The sequence below is a fragment of the Coffea arabica genome, chromosome 5e (assembly GCF_036785885.1).
Source record: "Coffea arabica cultivar ET-39 chromosome 5e, Coffea Arabica ET-39 HiFi, whole genome shotgun sequence".
NCBI classification, from domain to species: Eukaryota; Viridiplantae; Streptophyta; class Magnoliopsida; order Gentianales; family Rubiaceae; genus Coffea; species Coffea arabica.
Window position 1 is genome coordinate 4,088,127 of NC_092318.1, and position 17,352 is coordinate 4,105,478.

The window sequence follows — 17,352 nt, forward strand, 5'->3', positions numbered from 1 at the left end:
GTTACTGCTGATTAACAGAACTATATTAAGATAAACAAATAGAATAGAAATCCAATTACCGGTAATACAGAAACAGAAGATGAAATCATCTTCTTGTGAATGCTAACATTCCCAAATAAACTCCTTGAGATCCTGTTTATGGTGGTTTGCAGATGATTTAGCATAAAATTCAGCAAATTATGAATCGTCAACTAAGTAGTTACAACCTAAGAACTCCAAAGTGCAAATTAAGCACAGAACAAGTCATATCCAGCAATGTCGTAGGCAACAACTTGGCCATTTCTGACCGTTCAAAAGCTAGGTAGGGAAATGAACATTTCTCATTCTCGAAGGATGATCATCCAAAAGATTGAGTACGTAATTCTCTCAATTGGAACTCTGTAGCATTCGCTTTTACAACTTGGACATGAAATGATCTAGATCAATGTTGTCTAAGATATCAAACGATCCTAATAAATGTTTTCTAATATAATACATGATAATAACAATCAGCATTTTGAATTCTAAAGGTCGCCACATGCATAGAAGGAACATGTGGTAAAGAACATGGGAATGACAGATAATCTAAAATGAAATAAAACGAGAAACAAACCAGATTTGTCGTTCAGAATTTTTAAAGAAAGTATGACACAAATAACTGATACTGTTGTGAGTAGGCTGATAGCAGTAGCATATGAATGGCAGTAGACTGATTGCAGCAACACATTAATGACACAAGTAAGTCAGATAAAATAATCCAATCCATTTTCTGATTATTGGGAGTATTAATTCTTTCTAATAAAAATTATCCCTATTGCCATGAAATAAACCATCTGTGATAGAGCAACTATTGGGCACTTTTTGCGCTATTATTTTGTCTTAATTTTGGTTACTTACGGTGCTAAGTGTTGAGATTTTACTTATAGTTGGTATTTGTGTAAAGTGTAGATGGTTGGTGTAAAAAGTGCTCTCGCGAGGCAAATTTCTAGAAGACTCTTTATTCCATGGCGTGCCCATGCCAGGAACTGAGGAGATACACATAAAAGCCGGACCCGCGGGATTGGTAGCAGTAGGAGGACAATTAGGAAGTCAGGTTCACGTGGACCGCGGAGTTGCAGGGGATTAAAACTCTTAGAGAAAGTTTTGCCCTTTGACGTTTTTTCCTTTTGCTGGCGGCGACTATAAAAGGAAAAAGCCAGATTCACGTGATATCAATATAGATTAGCTTTTGCTTTGTACTGTCAGACGTTCTTTCCTTTCTTTTGTGGCGGCGAATAGAAGAAAAGCCAGAATCACGTAGGCTTAGGAGATTAGCTTTTAAGTCTTAGGAGATTAGCTTTTAAGTCTTCCCTGCTAGACGATTTACTCTCTGCTGTTGTTTTTGACAATTTTCGGTAGACTTTTTCTTTACTTTTCTCCTGTACAAACTCAAAACAAGAAAAGAAAGTAGGAGACTTTCTCTTTCGTTTCTTCATTGTTTCATCGTTTCCAATTCTTTGGCAATTATGTGGATGGAATTAATTAAACCACGCGAGATTGATATGCTGAGGAGCAACTAGATTTCTCCTCTATTCAAAGGTTGATGCGAAGGCGCGGTCTATAATATCTGTGAGATTTAATCGAATTTTCATTATTTCTTTCAATTTGTTACTATTTGTGCGTTTCCTGGATTAATTGTTCACGGATATTTTATTAATTGAGTATCAACGGCCGGATATTTAATTTAATTTAATAGCCTACTGTCACGTTAATTAAATTGAATCCGTAATTGTTCGTTTAGTTGACAACTAGTGACAACCACCATAATTGGTTTTGTGTTAGGAAAATGTAAGATTTATTTTAAATAAACTCTCGTAACGTGTTTATTGATTAGGGTTGGGTTTTTCTAACTTTAATGCAACTGAATAATTAAATTCCTACGGTCGTACATAGGGTTATTTTCTGGTTAGAAAAGCAATCAACGGTCGTACCTTGGCTGTCAAAAAAGCAAGGAAGAATTGGCTGTCAGAGCTTGTTGTTGGCTATAACCAACCTAGTGATGAATGAATGAAATATCTTTGCATCGATCATCATTTAATTGGACCGTACCTGAAAAGTTGATCCTTTGGGTAAAATTTTATTAATTGCTATTTTTAGTAAATTGTACTTGTTGAGTTAGTTTTTGAATTTTGTTTATTTTATTTTCATCTTCATTCCCTTAAATATCCCCCAATTTTGTTCTATTAACTTGGAAAGAAACAACTTCCTATCTGTTCCCTGTGGAATCGACCTTACTTGCTATTGTATGCAAATTTAATACTTTTATAGATAATTCTGGTATATCGGATCAAGTAAATTTTTTGGGAACAGGGTGAATCAAGTAACCCATTACACACCTAGAGTCCTTACTCTAGTACTTGGATTTGTTTTATAATTAATTGTGGTGGTAATTAGGACTTTTTAGTAATTATTATTGCACAGACTCGACACTTGTCAATTTTTGACGCCATTGCCGGGGAACGGTGTTTTGGTTAATTTTATTTTTTTCTAAATTGTTTTCTTTGGATGTGTCTGGCATTTTTCTGGCGAATTGATTTTCGACTCGGAAGTAGAGAAGACTGTGCGTCGAACTAGGAAAGAGACTAGACAGCTCAGAGAGGAGCAATCTAGCACTGCATCTCAGAGATTGGATCTAGAGATTGAATCAACAGATTCAAGTGGTGATAATTCAAGTGACCTAAGTCAAGAGGATGTTCCTATGACGAATGCAAGAACACTAAGGGAGTTGGCTACTCTGAAATTGCCTCAACAGCCGTTGTACATCACATTTCTAACTCTAGCTGAGAATACCTCTTTCGAATTGAAGTCGGAATTAATTCACCTCTTACCCACATTTCATGGCCTCTCGAGTGAGAACCTTATAAATACATCCAAGAGTTCGATGTGGTATGCTCCAGTATGAATCCTTCAAGAATTACTGAGGAACAGATCAAACTAAGAGCCTTCCCTTTCTCCCTCAAGGATGCAGCAAAGTATTGGTTGTATTACCTACCTGCAAGTAGTATCACAACATGGGTCCAACTGAAAAAAGAATTTTTGAAAAAATTCTTTCCTGGATCTCGGGTTGCAAGTCTGAGAAAGGAGATATGCAGTATTAATCAGTATCCTGGAGAAATTCCTATATGACTATTAGGAGAGATTTAATAAGTTGTGCACTAGATGCCCACAGCATCAAATTAGTGAATAACTATTGATCCAATATTTCTATGAGGGACTCCAGTCGTCTAATAGGAGTATCATTGATGCTGCGAGTGGGGGAGCACTGGCAAATAAGACACTGAAGGAAGCATGGCTACTTATCGAAGCTATGGCAGAAAATTCTCAACAATTTGGCTTCCGTGACAGTAACCCTACTCGTAGGGTTAACGAGGTAGAGAAGTTGTCCATTCAACAGCAGCTATCGGAGCTAACATCTTTTGTTCGACAATTAGCTGTGGGGAACGTGCATCAAGCAAAGGTCTGTGGAATTTGCACGAACGTGGGCCACCCCACTGATTCATGCCTTATTTTGCAAGAGGATGGGGCAGAACAAGTAAACATGGCTAGAGGCATGCCCACGCCTTGTAGGCAGTACGATCCATACTCGAACACGTACAATCCGGGTTGGAGAGACCACCCCAATTTCAACTATGGGAACAGGCCACAGAGTTCATTCTCAAATCGTCCACCAGGATTTTAGCAACCATAGCAAGCAAAGCCTCAACCTTCGTCCTCTAATTCAGGAAGATCTTTGGAGGATATTGTCAAGAGCCTGGTCACGAGTACTGCTTAGTTCCAGCAGAAAACTAGATCAGACATGAAAAATCTAGAGACTCAAATAAGTCACATGACAATTACAATTAATCATTTAGAGTCCCAAGTTTTTTAGAAATTGCCATCGCAATCCGAGACAAACCCCAAGAATATAAGTGCCATGACACTGAGAAGTGGCAAGGAAGTGGAGGGGTCTAAGGCCACGAACCTAAAGAGTAAAAGTGAAGAAGAGATCGAAAAGGAGATTGAAAAAGAAGGGTGCATTCGCGAAGACCCTAAGGTAACGTTCACTCCTTCAATTCCTATTAAATCTAACTTACCGTCTTTTCCTTGCAGGTTGCAAAAGACAAAGAATGTGGAGAAGGAAAAAGAAATCCTGGACGTGTTTCGTAAAGTACAAGTAAACATTCCCCTATTGGACGTGATCAAACAGGTGCCCAAGTAAGCAAAGTTCTTGAAGGACTTGTGCATTAACAAAAGGAAGCTAAGGGGTGATGAGAGAGTGACAGTAGGAAAAAATGTGTCTGCTATACTCCAAAGAAAACTCCCAACCAAATGCGGGGATCCAGATATGTTTACTATTCCCTGTAAGATTGGCCATTCTAATATCGAAAATGCCATGCTAGATTTAGGGGTTTCTATTAATGTGATGCCTAAATCAATCTATGATTCCCTAAATTTAGGACCTTTAAAAGAAACAGTGATAATAATTCAACTAGCTGATCCTACATTTACTTATCCGGATGGGATAGTTGAGAATGTTTTAGTGCAAGTAGATGGATTAATTTTTCCTGCTGATTTTTATGTGATTTACATGGATGATAGAAGTGCCTCAAATTCATCACCCATTATATTAGGAAGGCCATTATTGAGTACTGCCCAGACTAAGATTGATGTTAGTTAGGGTACTCTTACGATGAAATTTGATGGAGAAACAGTCCACTTTAATATTTTTGATACAATGAAACATCTTGTTAATTCTCATTGTGTTTGCTATTCATGCTACTAATCCTTCTGTGCAAGAATTTTTTGAATTTGCTTATAGGAGTAAATTCAAAGTTACTGCGAACAAGTATCATGCAATGAAAGCAATTCATGAGGTGAAAATGGGTAAAAAATTAAGGAAAAATGTTACACTCAATGGCTATTTGGATCCCGAAGGAGGGCCACTGATTACAAGAAAAATTGGATTACATTTAGACTGAAGAGCGGTGTATAGTGTCTAGCAAAAACATTAAAGAAAGGCGCTACTTAGAAGGCAATCCAAGGATTTCAATTGTGTTTTATTTCATATTTGTGTGTTCAAGATTAGTGGGTTTAGGTTCCTATTGACAAAAAATCTTTATTGTAAATGATGGGTGTTTATGTTCAGTTTTATTTTGGGTTGGGGGCACAAATTCGTAGGCAAAAGACTTCATGTTACAAGACGTGCCCGCGCCTTGTATTCATAGCGCATGGACATTTGTAAAACTTGGTGATCAGAAGCCCTCGCCCTCCAAGGCGTGCCAACGCCACACAGCAGATCGTGTCAGGCATATTATAGGCATACGACCTCACCTTCCAAGGCGTGCCCATGTCTTCCAACCTTTGCGACAACGAAAGTCAAATGTAACCATGACAATCTCTAACCCCACTTTTCTACTTTCTTCTCTTCTTGTTTTGTCTGGTCTTTTCAATTTCCTTTGTCTTAGTTTCTGCTTTTCATTTTCCATTGTTTTGTCTTAGTTTCAATTTTTACTTTTTTAGTTTTTCCTATTCGTCTGCCGCCACTTCCAGCCCGCACCACCGCCGCGTTGCCGCCATTCTCTCTCTCTTCCATCGTACTGCACATCGCTCCCGCCGCACGCCACTCTATTCTCCCATCGCGCACCTCATCCTACAGCTTTCTTTGCTCATATTGGATTCCAACCTCCTCATCCTCCTCCCCCTTAGTGTCTCGCTGCATCCTTTCGGTAGTCAGGGAAGTGTCGCCCCCTTTAATCTTACACTTTGTTTTGCCTTTACTACATTGAGGACAATGTCGATTTTAAGTGTAGGGGGGAATGGTTTCTATTAGTTCTTTTTGCTTAAAAAAATCAAAAAATCAAAAAATAAAAAAAATATGTAGTTAGTTGACTTCTTTAGTTCTACAACTGTTAACTGTTAGAGCATATTGCTATGATGGATTGCATAATCAGGGTGCACGGATATATGGTCATATATGCTAGTTTTGCATTTTGGTTTTCCTTGGCAATATTGTTGAATGTTGAATATGCTGGACTTGACCCATTCTTGAAACTTTTGGGAGCTTTTGAGCCAGGCATGAGCACATTGTTCTTGTTTGCTTCGTTTGTGTTGTTGAGTGGGTATTACATACGGTATTGGCATTCTAGAACTTGCTATTTTATAGATGTCGAAGCCACATTTTGTTGAACTGGATACATTTGAAATGATAAGGGCATTTAGGATTTAACCCTCTTTAGTTTTCTACAAATCATGCCTTCGTCTTATCTACCAATAGTGAATCAATTCGAGCTGTTTATTCTTCTCCCTTGTTTGTTAGCCGTGTTTGATAATCCAAGACCTTTTTAGACTTACTTGTTTAACCTTGTGTCTTTAAGAGATGTCTGGATTTTATTGCTTGTGCAAGGGAAATAAATCTAGGATCACAAGTGTTGTTGGAATAGAAGCTGTATGGTGCTGGTTTTGTGCATCTAAGATCGAAAGAAAAAAAGAAAAAAAAAAGAGAAAAAAAGGGGAGAAATTGTCGATAGACTGGTGAACAGAAGACTTTGGCTTATAGGGCGTGCCCACGCCTTGCAAGATGCCCTTCAAAAAAAAAATAAGAGAGAGAAAGAGAAAATACAAAAAGAGTTCCAGCACTTGCACAGTGGGTATAGCAAATGGAAATGCCTTGCTTGTGAACTTTCTCCGGTAAAGCGTTGTAGTTATGTAGTCGGTATCAGACATTCTTTTGACACATTACACCTTATTTTTACCTTCTTATCCCGCTTTTTACCTAAGCCCCATTACAACCCTATTAAAATTCCTTTGATTTGTATATTTAGTTCACTTTTGAGTGGTGGAGATGTGATAAATGTGCAAACCTATGGTAATTCCATCCCGTAATGTTGATTTGAGCGTTCCTAGTATTTATACATTTTCTTGAAAGTGACGAGTATTACTGTTCATATTCTTTGGATAACCACCTGTCTGGTATGTTCTAATTTTGGCGATATTGTCGGGAATACGGGATGTTTGTGTTAGTATAGATGACTATAAAACCGTTGCTATCTTGATTGTGCTTCTGAGCTTCGAAATGCTTGAGAGCAAGCATTGTCTAGGTGTAGGGGGATTTGATAGAGCAACTATTAGGCACCTTTTGCGCTGTTATTTTGTCTTAATTTTAGTTACTTACGGTGCTAAGTGTTGACATTTTGCTTATATTTGGTATTTGTGTAAAGTGTAGGTGGTTGGTGTAAAAAATGCTCTCGCGAGGCAAATTTCTAGAAGACTTTTTATTTCATGACGTGCCCACGCCACGAACTAAGGAGATACGCCTAAAAGCCAAACCCGCGGGATTGGTAGCAGCAGGAGGGCAATTAGGAAGTCAAGTTCACGTGGACCGCGGAGTTGCAGGGGATTAAAACTCCTAGAGAAAGTTTTGCCCTTTGACGTTTTTTCCTTCTGTTGGCAGTGGCTACAAAAGGAAAAAAGCCATATTCACGTGATATCAATATAGATTAGCTTTTGCTTTGTTCTGTCGGACGTTCTTTCCTTTCTTTTGCGGCGGCGAATAGAAGAAAAACCAGAATCACGTGGGCTTAGGAGATTAGCTTTTAAGTCTTCCAAGTTAGACGATTTACTCTTCGACAATTTTCGGTAGATTTTTTCTTTACTTTTCTCCTATACAAACTCAAAACAAGAAAAGAAAGTAGGAGACTTTCTCTTTCGTTCCTTCGTTGTTTCATCTTTCCCAATTCTTTGGCAATTGTGTGGATGGAATTAATTAAACCACGCGAGATTGATATGATGAAGAGCGGCTAGATTTCTCTTCTACCCAAAGGTCGTGGCGAAGGCGCGGTCCATAATATTTGTGAGATCTAATCGAATTTTCATTATTTCTTTCAATTTGTTACTATTCGTGCGTTTCCTAGATTAATTGTTCATGCGTATTTTATTAATTGAGTATCAACGACCGGATATTTAATTTAATTTAATAGCCTACTATCACGTTAATTAAATTGAATCCGTAATTGTTTGTTTAGTTGACAACTAGTGACAACCATCATAATTGGCTTTGTGTTAGGGAAACGTAAGATCTATTTTAAATAAACCCTCATAGCGTGTTTATTGATTAGGGTTGGATTTTTCTAACTTTAATGCAACTGAATAATTAAATTCCTACGGTCGTACATAGGGTTATTTTTTGGTTAGAGAAGCAGTCAATGGTCGTACCTTGGCTGTCAAAAAAGCAAGGAAGAATTGGCTGTCAGAGCTTGTTGATGGCTATAACCAACCTAGTGATGAATGAATGAAATATCTTTACATCGATGATCATTTAATGGGACCGTACTTGAAAGTTGATCATTCGGGTAAAATTTTATTAATTGCTATTTTTAGTAAATTGTACTTGTTGAGTTAGTTTTTGAATTTTGTTTATTTTATTTTCATCTTCATTCCCTTAAATATCGCCCAATTTTGTTCTATTGACTTGGAAAGAAACAACTTCCTATCCATTCCCTGTGAAATCGACCCTACTTGTCATTGTATGCAAATTTAATACTTTTATAGATAATTCTGGTATATCGGATCAAACAAACTCTTCGGGAACAGGGTGAATCAAGTAATTCATTGCACACCTAGAGTCCCTACTCCAGTATTTGGATTTGTTCTATAATTAATTGTGGTAATAATTAGGACTTTTTAGTAATTATTATTGCACAGACTCGACACATGTCAATCTGAAATTTCTTAGGCACAAGAATAAGGCCAAGTCATTCGTCAAAAATAGATTCTTAGGCCCTACGATATATGAACTTACAACTTCCTGAACATCAGCTCTACTTCCAATATTGACAGCATCTGGAGGACCACCTCATGCAGTCTTATCCCTCTAAAGTAATTGCTGGCACCAAAAATCCTGTTAGAACAATTAGTTCCCCTAAAAGAGCTTGCGGCGTCAATTCCTTTCAACAAGTGTTAAACTCTCGCAAGCAACGTGATAAATAACAGAAGTTTGATCACAAAGATATTAAACTGCATCTCTGAACTGCCTAATGCAAGTGCGACAATTATGACGCTCATGCATTGGAATTCAACCTCATTGAAATCTTAAGTACCTGCTTCGCATATACAAAAGACCAAGACGTCCGACTGAATCACATGGAACTTCTACATATGGTAGCAGATCTACGGAGGTCTGCGTGTAATCTGCTTTGTAATGCACCTTGAGTAGGGCAGAAGAAATGCCAATTATAGCTAAAATAACACCATCTCTCTTTCTTTTTTCCTTTTTCCATTAACTTTCTTCTTTTGAAGTGTTGAGCCTTTGTTTTTCTTTTCCAGTCCTTTTCTGCTCGAAGTGCTGAGTCTTTACAACCACTTGAGTCAACCAATAAGAATGCAATGAGTAATTTCAGCTATTGTAATTTGGCACCATGGGCAGATTGAGTGAAATCCAAGAAGAACAACTAGAAGGAAGAAACAAAGCTTAAGAAACAAAATTAAAACCTGAGGCTTTTCGTTATGGCCTTATTTGCGATAAGGGTTCAGGAGGCCTACGAAGTTTAATCAATTTATTACAGACCATATTAAAGGGAAACGTTTGTTTCAACTGAAAATGACTGCATAGGCCTACGAAGTTTAATCAATTTATTACAGACCATATTAAAGGGAAACGTTTGTTTCAACTGAAAATGACTGCATACAACATAATTGCCAAGTTCGATCGTGATCAAACATAAGCAGAAAGTAATGAAGTATAGACGTTCAGTCATGGTTTTATAACTAAAGATTCCTTTTGTCACCGACTATGCTACAGGACTTGCAAATAAAAACATAAATATCTTCATTTACACCCTTGAGGACTAGAGTTATTCTAAAGAGAATGAAAAAAGTTGTCTAAATGTAATTCTCATGCTAAGTAGAAGACACATATATCATCGGGAACTGTAGTAAGCTGTTAGAAAAATCATTCAAGAATTGTCATCTTCCTGGTTCTGGTTCCCAAATACTACTGTCTTAAAACCAGCATTCGAGTTAAACTTGTACTAATAGTGGGAACAACAAATTCTGTTTTGCTTATATTGTAACTATTTTCGGTACTTGCAGCTCTGACAGGCTTCCAGACTTGCAAAGAATGATATCCAACTCAAGATTTTATCCCTTCCTATTACTTTTTCTCTATCAGTGAATTCTGTGATCAGATGAGGTTTCAACAATAAGAGCTGAGAATAATGAAAAGTTAACAACAATAAAGAGAAAGAACATGTAAGGTAGAGCTTAGATTCCTATGTCTGCTTTTCTTTGATCAGGTTTCTGTAATCGGTTAAAGACATTCACTTAGGTAAAACTGCAAGCTGTCGCCTTACAAAAGTAGAACTCCCACTAAGAATCCTATCCATGAATTATATTCTTTCCAGCATTCTTTCTTGGCTTTTTGGGTTTTTTGTTTTTTTTTTGTGGTGGGGAGGGGGGGGTGGAGGTGAGAGAAGATCACCGGGAGCGGCGCTCAAGCTAAGTTCTTATATGGGCCATTCTCCTAACGTGCATGAAAGAGCACCTCAAGATTCTACTGATAAACAGGCTTGACGATAGAATATTAAAGCAATCATTTCCATACAAACTCGTTTTCCACCGAAACAAGACAATTGGCACCATATAGGAAACAGCTAAACGCATGCACTATTATCCAATAGTCACTTTATTGTGCTTCGTTCTAATTTTGATGCAAATCTCTGTACCAGGAAGTTGATCTTCTCCAGCAGACAAAATCATGAGGCTAGCTAACTAGCAATTTTGGGAAACTACCTTTTCCTGGCATTGTTTTTCCTGCAGGAGAATTGCAAGAAAGACGCAGATGATGATAAGATGACGTGGTTATTTCCAGCTTTGTTGCTGAAAATGCCTTGACCGCCTTCTCAAGTACCATTCTTTGCACCTCTTACTTTATCTGTTTCCTGGAGCAGCTCTGTGGCCTTCTCCAAGAGCATAGTACTTCGCCAAATTTCCCTTCATCTTGAGTTTAACTTAGGCACAAAGTAAATTAAACACATTAAGAAGATAAGAAAAGAGTTCTTATTCGTGGAAAGAGAATTTGCCAGTCTCGCTGGCTGAACACCAAAAGCAGCTTCTCAGCCCCATTAAATAAGTGTTGATGCTGTGAGATTCTTCTTTTCCTCAGAATGATACATGAACTCCATTATTGTATTTGGGAAAAGTTTAGCAATAGTTCCCTAAGTATGTGAGATAATCTCAATTCAGTCCCCAATATCCAGGATGATGCAAATATTATCCTTCAATCTTCCAGGTTTAATACCACGTTGGTCCAACGCTCACTCAGGGGAAGAGTAGTGTCAATTTCAGCTCCATATCACTGCTCCTTACGCTTCCCCAAACTTTTCAACTGTTCTAAATCGTTCAAATTTAAAGGCGCAAGAAGCAAAACAACATAGCAGTTTGTTTTACCCATGGTTGCCATGAATGCTGGTATGTGAATTAGAACAAAACTGTCTTTTAAGATTTATGCTCCCTTTTGTTTCCTTTTCCACTTTTTACCCACGATATATCATACAATTCGCAAAGGATGTCAAATATTGCTAAACCCCTGAACTATTAAGTCATTCATATGCTATTTCCCAACAATCAGGTAAAAGACAGTTCCAACTAAGTGCAACTAAAGTAAATGCCTTTTCTTGGACTTTGTATATGCTCCCCAAGGTGGGTAAATTGGGGAAGAAGAGGATGATGACAAGCTTATCCAGTTATTTCCATGTTTGTCATTGTCAAATATCTGCATCATGCCCGCAAGCCCATCACACTGAACTCTAGATGATCCATTGTTGCCCCGGAGCAGCTTTCTGGCCCTCTCCAAGAGCACACTATCTGACATGTTGTTGCTTGAATTTGAGCTTAAGTTTTGCCAGAAGAGAACAAATAAAAGAAAAACAAAGGATGTAGAGAAAAGAAATGAAAGCAAAGCTTCTGAATTATAAAGAACTGACCTGGGTCACTTGGTGTAGACAATAAGCCTGTCCAGTTGAAGTCATCTTTCTCCTTGCCAGATGTCTTCAGAACCAGCTCCTCAGGTTCCTTAAGTTGAGTCTTTTGCAATTGCTGCCACTCTGGACCATGGTTCTTGAAGATATCTAATAGCTTGTCAATGGTCAGAGTCCTGCCCAGAACTTCACAACAGTACTCAAAAAGGTTCCAAATCTTCTCCACTGCCAACAACGAAGAAATGATGGAGACAGATAATCAAGAAAAAAGAAGCCAGGCAAGTTGCAACTGCCGTGGTTTTAAATCTTAGTGACACTTCTAAAGCCACTTCATTCTGGAATCTCCTTTTTTATAAGTAAGACCTCATAACTATAGGCTTTTGATGAGGTATTAATACCAAAACCATAAAGATTTTAATTGTTTTTATGTATTGTGATATCCCAATCAAGAGAAAATGCCTCTTCTCAGCTTTAGGTTCACTTTGGCACCTTTATAATTTTTATGCAAAATTGAGTCTCAAAACTCAAACAATAACAGAATATTTTACTCAGTCCTTTATAAGAGAATATATCTTGCTAATTCCCAAAATGAGGAAATAGCATGTTACCATTGAAAAAGAGATATAAAACCAAACCAAGGGACGTCACTGCAGCAGGGAAGTGAGAGAGAGAGAGAGAGAGAGAGAGAGAGAGAGAATATTCAAGACTCCTGATTGCTTAAAGGACTGCACTTGAAAAGAAGTTCACGAGCCAGTATTCAAAAGTGTAGCCTTCCACCTTCTGTACCATGTGAAATCCATTAATTCCTTCCAAAGTTTTGTCTTTATACAGCCTGAAACCAGTTGGTATTAGTATAATAGACCACCTCATTCAATAAAGGGTAATCCACAGCACCATGTTCTGAGGGTCATTATAGTTTTTTGTTAAGGTTTGTCATTATTGCCCCAACCACCATTTCTATTTTGGAAATTCAATTGGCTTTCCTTTTGCATCAGCACGTTGCAATGATAATCGGCGAATGATTATTCGTGCTCCACATATATCCTCTCGCACTCCATCCCCTGTTTTTTGTCTTCTTTATGACTAAGGTGCCCTTTCTCTTATCTGCTTTAAGGTTCCCAAGCCAACAACTCTTGACCACTGTTAGAAGAAGAAGGCCACCAATCTCTGCCACCCGACACTAAGTGGCTAAATCAACTCCACTGACCACTCTATTTCTTTCTTCCTTAGGCCAGTGAACTAAGGTTCCATCATTTTTTATGTGAACCACCCGCAAAAGAACAAAGACAATCAAAGAAAATATCATCAAGAAACCAACTTCTCCAAAAAAGGTTTACATTTTAATGCAATTGATACAAGAAATCAATTAGAACCCATTGTAGAGAGCAGTTTAGGATCAGAAATTTTCAAAGGTTTGTCATGGAATAGCCTATTGTCATAATCAGACACAAATCAATTTCATTTTTCATTTTATTCAATCACTCAACAAGAAAGATTGCAGCATATACAGATTATATAGGGATGGTGCAATTGAGAAAAATAATGTCTTGTTTTCGTCTGGATCGGCTGGCAGAAAGTTGGAGGCTGCAGGTTGCGCTCTTGAAAGCATGCTGAGGTCATGGACCAATAGGATAGAAGATGGAATAAGTAGTCTGCAATTGAGTTTTGTGGCAGCAGCAGTTGCACAATGGGGAATGGGTCATGGGACTAGGATAGATACTACTACAGAGCACAGTGGGTCGGTGGGTGTGTTGATGAACACAACTGTTTGGCAGGGATAACAAGATGAGAAGGATAGCCTTGGAAACCAATTTTTATCTGAGGATGGTTTAGTCTTTCCGATTGAAAATGACAAAGAATAGAGCATTGGAGGTTTTTAGTGGAGTGCCATTATCATCTCCCTGATAATCTACTTGAGTTCAACTTTTTGATGATGTCATCAAAGTTTCAATTGTATCACCAAGTTCTTACTTTGAAAAAACCTGATAATATCACTCAGTTTCCCATGGTCTTTAGTTCCATCTAGCTTCCACCAATGACAAATGGGGTATTACCAACTCATGAAGCTAGCAGGATACTCCTAGAAACTACGGCAAATCTTTGGAGAGAGTGTATTTTCTATCCTGTTCTCTGACAGCTGTCAAAAATTTCAGTTATAACTTGCAAGATTCTAAAGCCCATGACTATGGACTTTAAAGACTGTCAATCGACTTGATGGTAAATGCATATAAATCTGCCAAGGTACTTCATCTAGGGCAATTAACTTGAAAATAGAAGGGAAAGAATTTAGAACTGTAAAACAATGACTAATTTCCATAACAAATATTTGCACAAGTGTCACACAATTGGTTGAGAACAGCTTATGATCAAAACTTATTCCTCAAGAAAATGATCATAAGTTACATAACATTGGATGTGCAAGTAGATTTTTGGATAGTTCATTCTGTGCATTTCCGAAAGCAATGGTTATCATAATGCTTTGGATTCGAAATTTCCCAAGACTCAGCTGCTGAAGTACCAGTGCTTCAACCACAGATAGTTTCAATTTCTTTTGTTTGCAAAATCAGGTGGTACACCATGGAAAAAGATAAAGTTATTTCAGCTCCGCAATGATTTAAAAGGGGCCAAACAGAAAGCAACTCATAAGTACTAGAATGTTACACACAAGAATAAGGTGTAGATGCATAATTCAAAATGAGCTCATACCATTAAAGGAACCTGCAGTTTGATGTTCAACTTCTTGAACATTAGCTCTATCTTCCAAAAATGATAGCATCAGAGTTGCTATCTCATGCAATCTTTTCCCTCTAAAAGTATTGCTTGTAGAAAAGATCCTCCGAAAGTAATTTAGTTCCCTGGAAAGAGCTTCTGATGTGAACTCCTTTCCACACTTTTTAAAAGCAAAGCCAAACATTTCAGAAGTATGACCACAAGCAATGCAGAACAAGTTCATCTCTGCTCCATTTCCAGAAGCACTAAGCACATTTCTAAAACAAGATTCTTGCATCCCACAATCTACATGATACCAGTGCAGACATTTATTGCACCCCACCCAACTACAGGTAGTAGATTCCATGTCAAACTTTGAACACAGCATACACATGCAATCTTTACAAAAACCATTCTTTTCCGCACAGAACTTGCAATTACATTTATTCTCTCCTAAGTGTATCTGGCATTTCAGATTTCTACACCTTAACTCCACATATATTTCTGCCAAGTCAGAGAAAAACACAGGAAAATCAAACTCAAGTAATTCAGCTTGACCAGTCTTGATGGCCACCAAGATCCGCAACTGAGTTCGATGGCACTTATGTAGCAGCAACTCCAGACTGATAACAGACCTTTTTGGGAGTAATTGGCGAATTACGCTTAGCATATAGATCTGACCCGGATCGCAGATCAATTCCCTGGCTGACTCCTTCAAACAAGCAATTTCTCTTTCGGACATTTCCTCAAACATCTTAGCTGCTACTACTAGTGGCTTTGCTATGACTGATTCAAGAAAGTCAAAGTCAACCCTCGATGGCTGCTGCTCTTTTTCGCCATCTGGGGTGCTCCCAATAGGCAGCCATGAAACGTTTGGTAAGCTGAGAGAGAGCTCAAGACCCATCTTGTCGTCCTTACTAGGCTTCATTTCAGTCAAATTCTGTGTCTGCTTTCCCTCTTTCCTAGGAGCCACAATTGAAAATGCAAAGCTTCTTGAACCTGACATCTCCGTAGACGACAGAGCAGCAGCATTTCCATCACCAATAGAATTTTCAGCTATTTCCTCCATTACTGACCAAGAACCAGCCACCAGTATCCCTTCCGTTGCCCTCCTTATCGGAGCCCCAACTTAATTGGCCGTACAAAATGGGGATAAACCAAAGAAGGAAGAATCCCTGGCCCTCTCCTCTACTCCTCCTCATCTTGCACAGAAACACCATTTTGGTTTTCGCCTACGCGTGCAATAGGAAGGAAGATGCCTAGAAGGCCGGAACTTGTCATCACCATCGTTTTCGTGAGCAGACTTTTTTTGACTTTTTTCCGGAGATAACGGGAGGGAAACATAATCGGAGATTTTGAACCATGATATAATATAACTAACTCTTCGCGTTAGGCCTCTACGCGTGACAAAGTTTTTTTTTTTTTTTTTTTTGGGTCAGTTAGAAAATCTTGGGCGAGTTCCACTTTGGTCGCCCTCTATTGAATAGGGTACCCGTCGAAATCTTAGGTCACCTACACCAGGCGGTTCTTGCAAATCACAAGTGTGTTTGGATTGAGATAATTTGAAATACAATAATTTGTTTCATAAATTTTTCTTTATTTTTTAAATTAATTTTTTATTTTACATACATCATATCACAAAAAATACTATAATAATTATCTCAAATAAATCATTCAAATAAACTCCTATCCAAACTACAAGGCATGCTTAAAAGAAAACAAGAGTTAATTCTAAGATCCTAGAGCGAGGTTCGTAATTCACCTCTTAGGCCCTTTCCATCAAAGATGTTCTTAGTTCAAAAAAAGTCAAAAAACCGATTGATCCAAACTCGATCGAATGTTAGACATCGGTAGAACGGATAATATTCAATGCTGGAAGTTTGGTAAAATAGTTTGGAAATGAATATTGAAATTTGATTGTCCATTTATTTATAAATTGTGTATTATATGCATTATATATCTACTAATGTATCATATTATATAATAACTGACCAATAAACAGTGTTATATATAAGTCACTTTCAGCTTACCTTAATGTAAACTTATTTTTTGAGTCTTGACTTGGCTTTTTTTTTTTTTTTTTTGTCTTGCTTGGCTTTTCTAGTGTAATTATGAGAGGAAATTCAAAATTTTTTTGCTCGCTTTTAAGATTTACATGCTCAAAATAATTATCGGTAATCCAACAAACCTACATGCTCAATCCCAGAATTAGCAAAAGCATCAAGTAGATGCAATGAGGTAAGATTTCTCTATCATACCAAGCATAATACCCTTTCCTTTTCAGATTGAAATTCAATGGCTCCAATTTGCACTCTAATAAAGTATGCACCTACTTTGTAACATATCCATAGCTTGCCATTCAAAAAATCAATGCCAAATCAATCTAAAAACACTGCAATTTTTATATTGATAACTTCCCATTCAAAAACACAATGCTAAATCAATCTAAAAACACTGCAATTTTAGGTTCACAATAGTTATAGACATGTAGACTTGTAGTAACGACTTATGATATCCATAACTTGCCATTCAAAAAAAAAAAAAACAATGCCAAATCAATCTGAAAGCACAGCAATTTTTATATGCATAACTTCCCATTAAAGAAAACAATGCCAAACCAATCTAAAAACACGCAATTTTGGGTTCCAACCGTTACAGACATGAAGTAACTCCA

General features: G+C 37.6%; 1 protein-coding gene and 1 non-coding gene across 4 annotated transcripts; both read right to left on the minus strand.

Annotated features, from left to right (window-relative positions):
* Positions 1-3,087: 3,087 nt before the first annotated feature.
* On the minus strand, positions 3,088-3,195 carry LOC113722770 (small nucleolar RNA R71). Its single transcript, XR_003456820.1, has one exon. It is a non-coding gene; the product is annotated as a small nucleolar RNA R71 (small nucleolar RNA).
* An 8,270-nt stretch (positions 3,196-11,465) lies between these two features.
* On the minus strand, positions 11,466-16,085 carry LOC113722747 (protein OBERON 4-like). Of its 3 annotated transcripts, none has more exons than XM_027245988.2 (3): positions 14,676-16,085; positions 11,976-12,119; positions 11,466-11,856 (listed from the first exon to the last, which is right to left on the minus strand). In XM_027245988.2, the coding sequence occupies exons 1-3, from the start codon at positions 15,745-15,747 to the stop codon at positions 11,648-11,650; spliced, it is 1,425 nt and encodes a 474-aa protein (XP_027101789.2). In that variant the 5' UTR covers positions 15,748-16,085; the 3' UTR covers positions 11,466-11,647. The 3 variants fall into 3 exon arrangements, with proteins under 3 accessions (XP_027101789.2, XP_071904417.1, XP_027101788.2); XM_072048316.1 differs by having other exon boundaries at positions 11,976-12,155; positions 14,676-16,084; XM_027245987.2 differs by having other exon boundaries at positions 11,976-12,194; positions 14,676-16,083.
* Between the last annotated feature and the right edge of the window lie 1,267 nt (positions 16,086-17,352).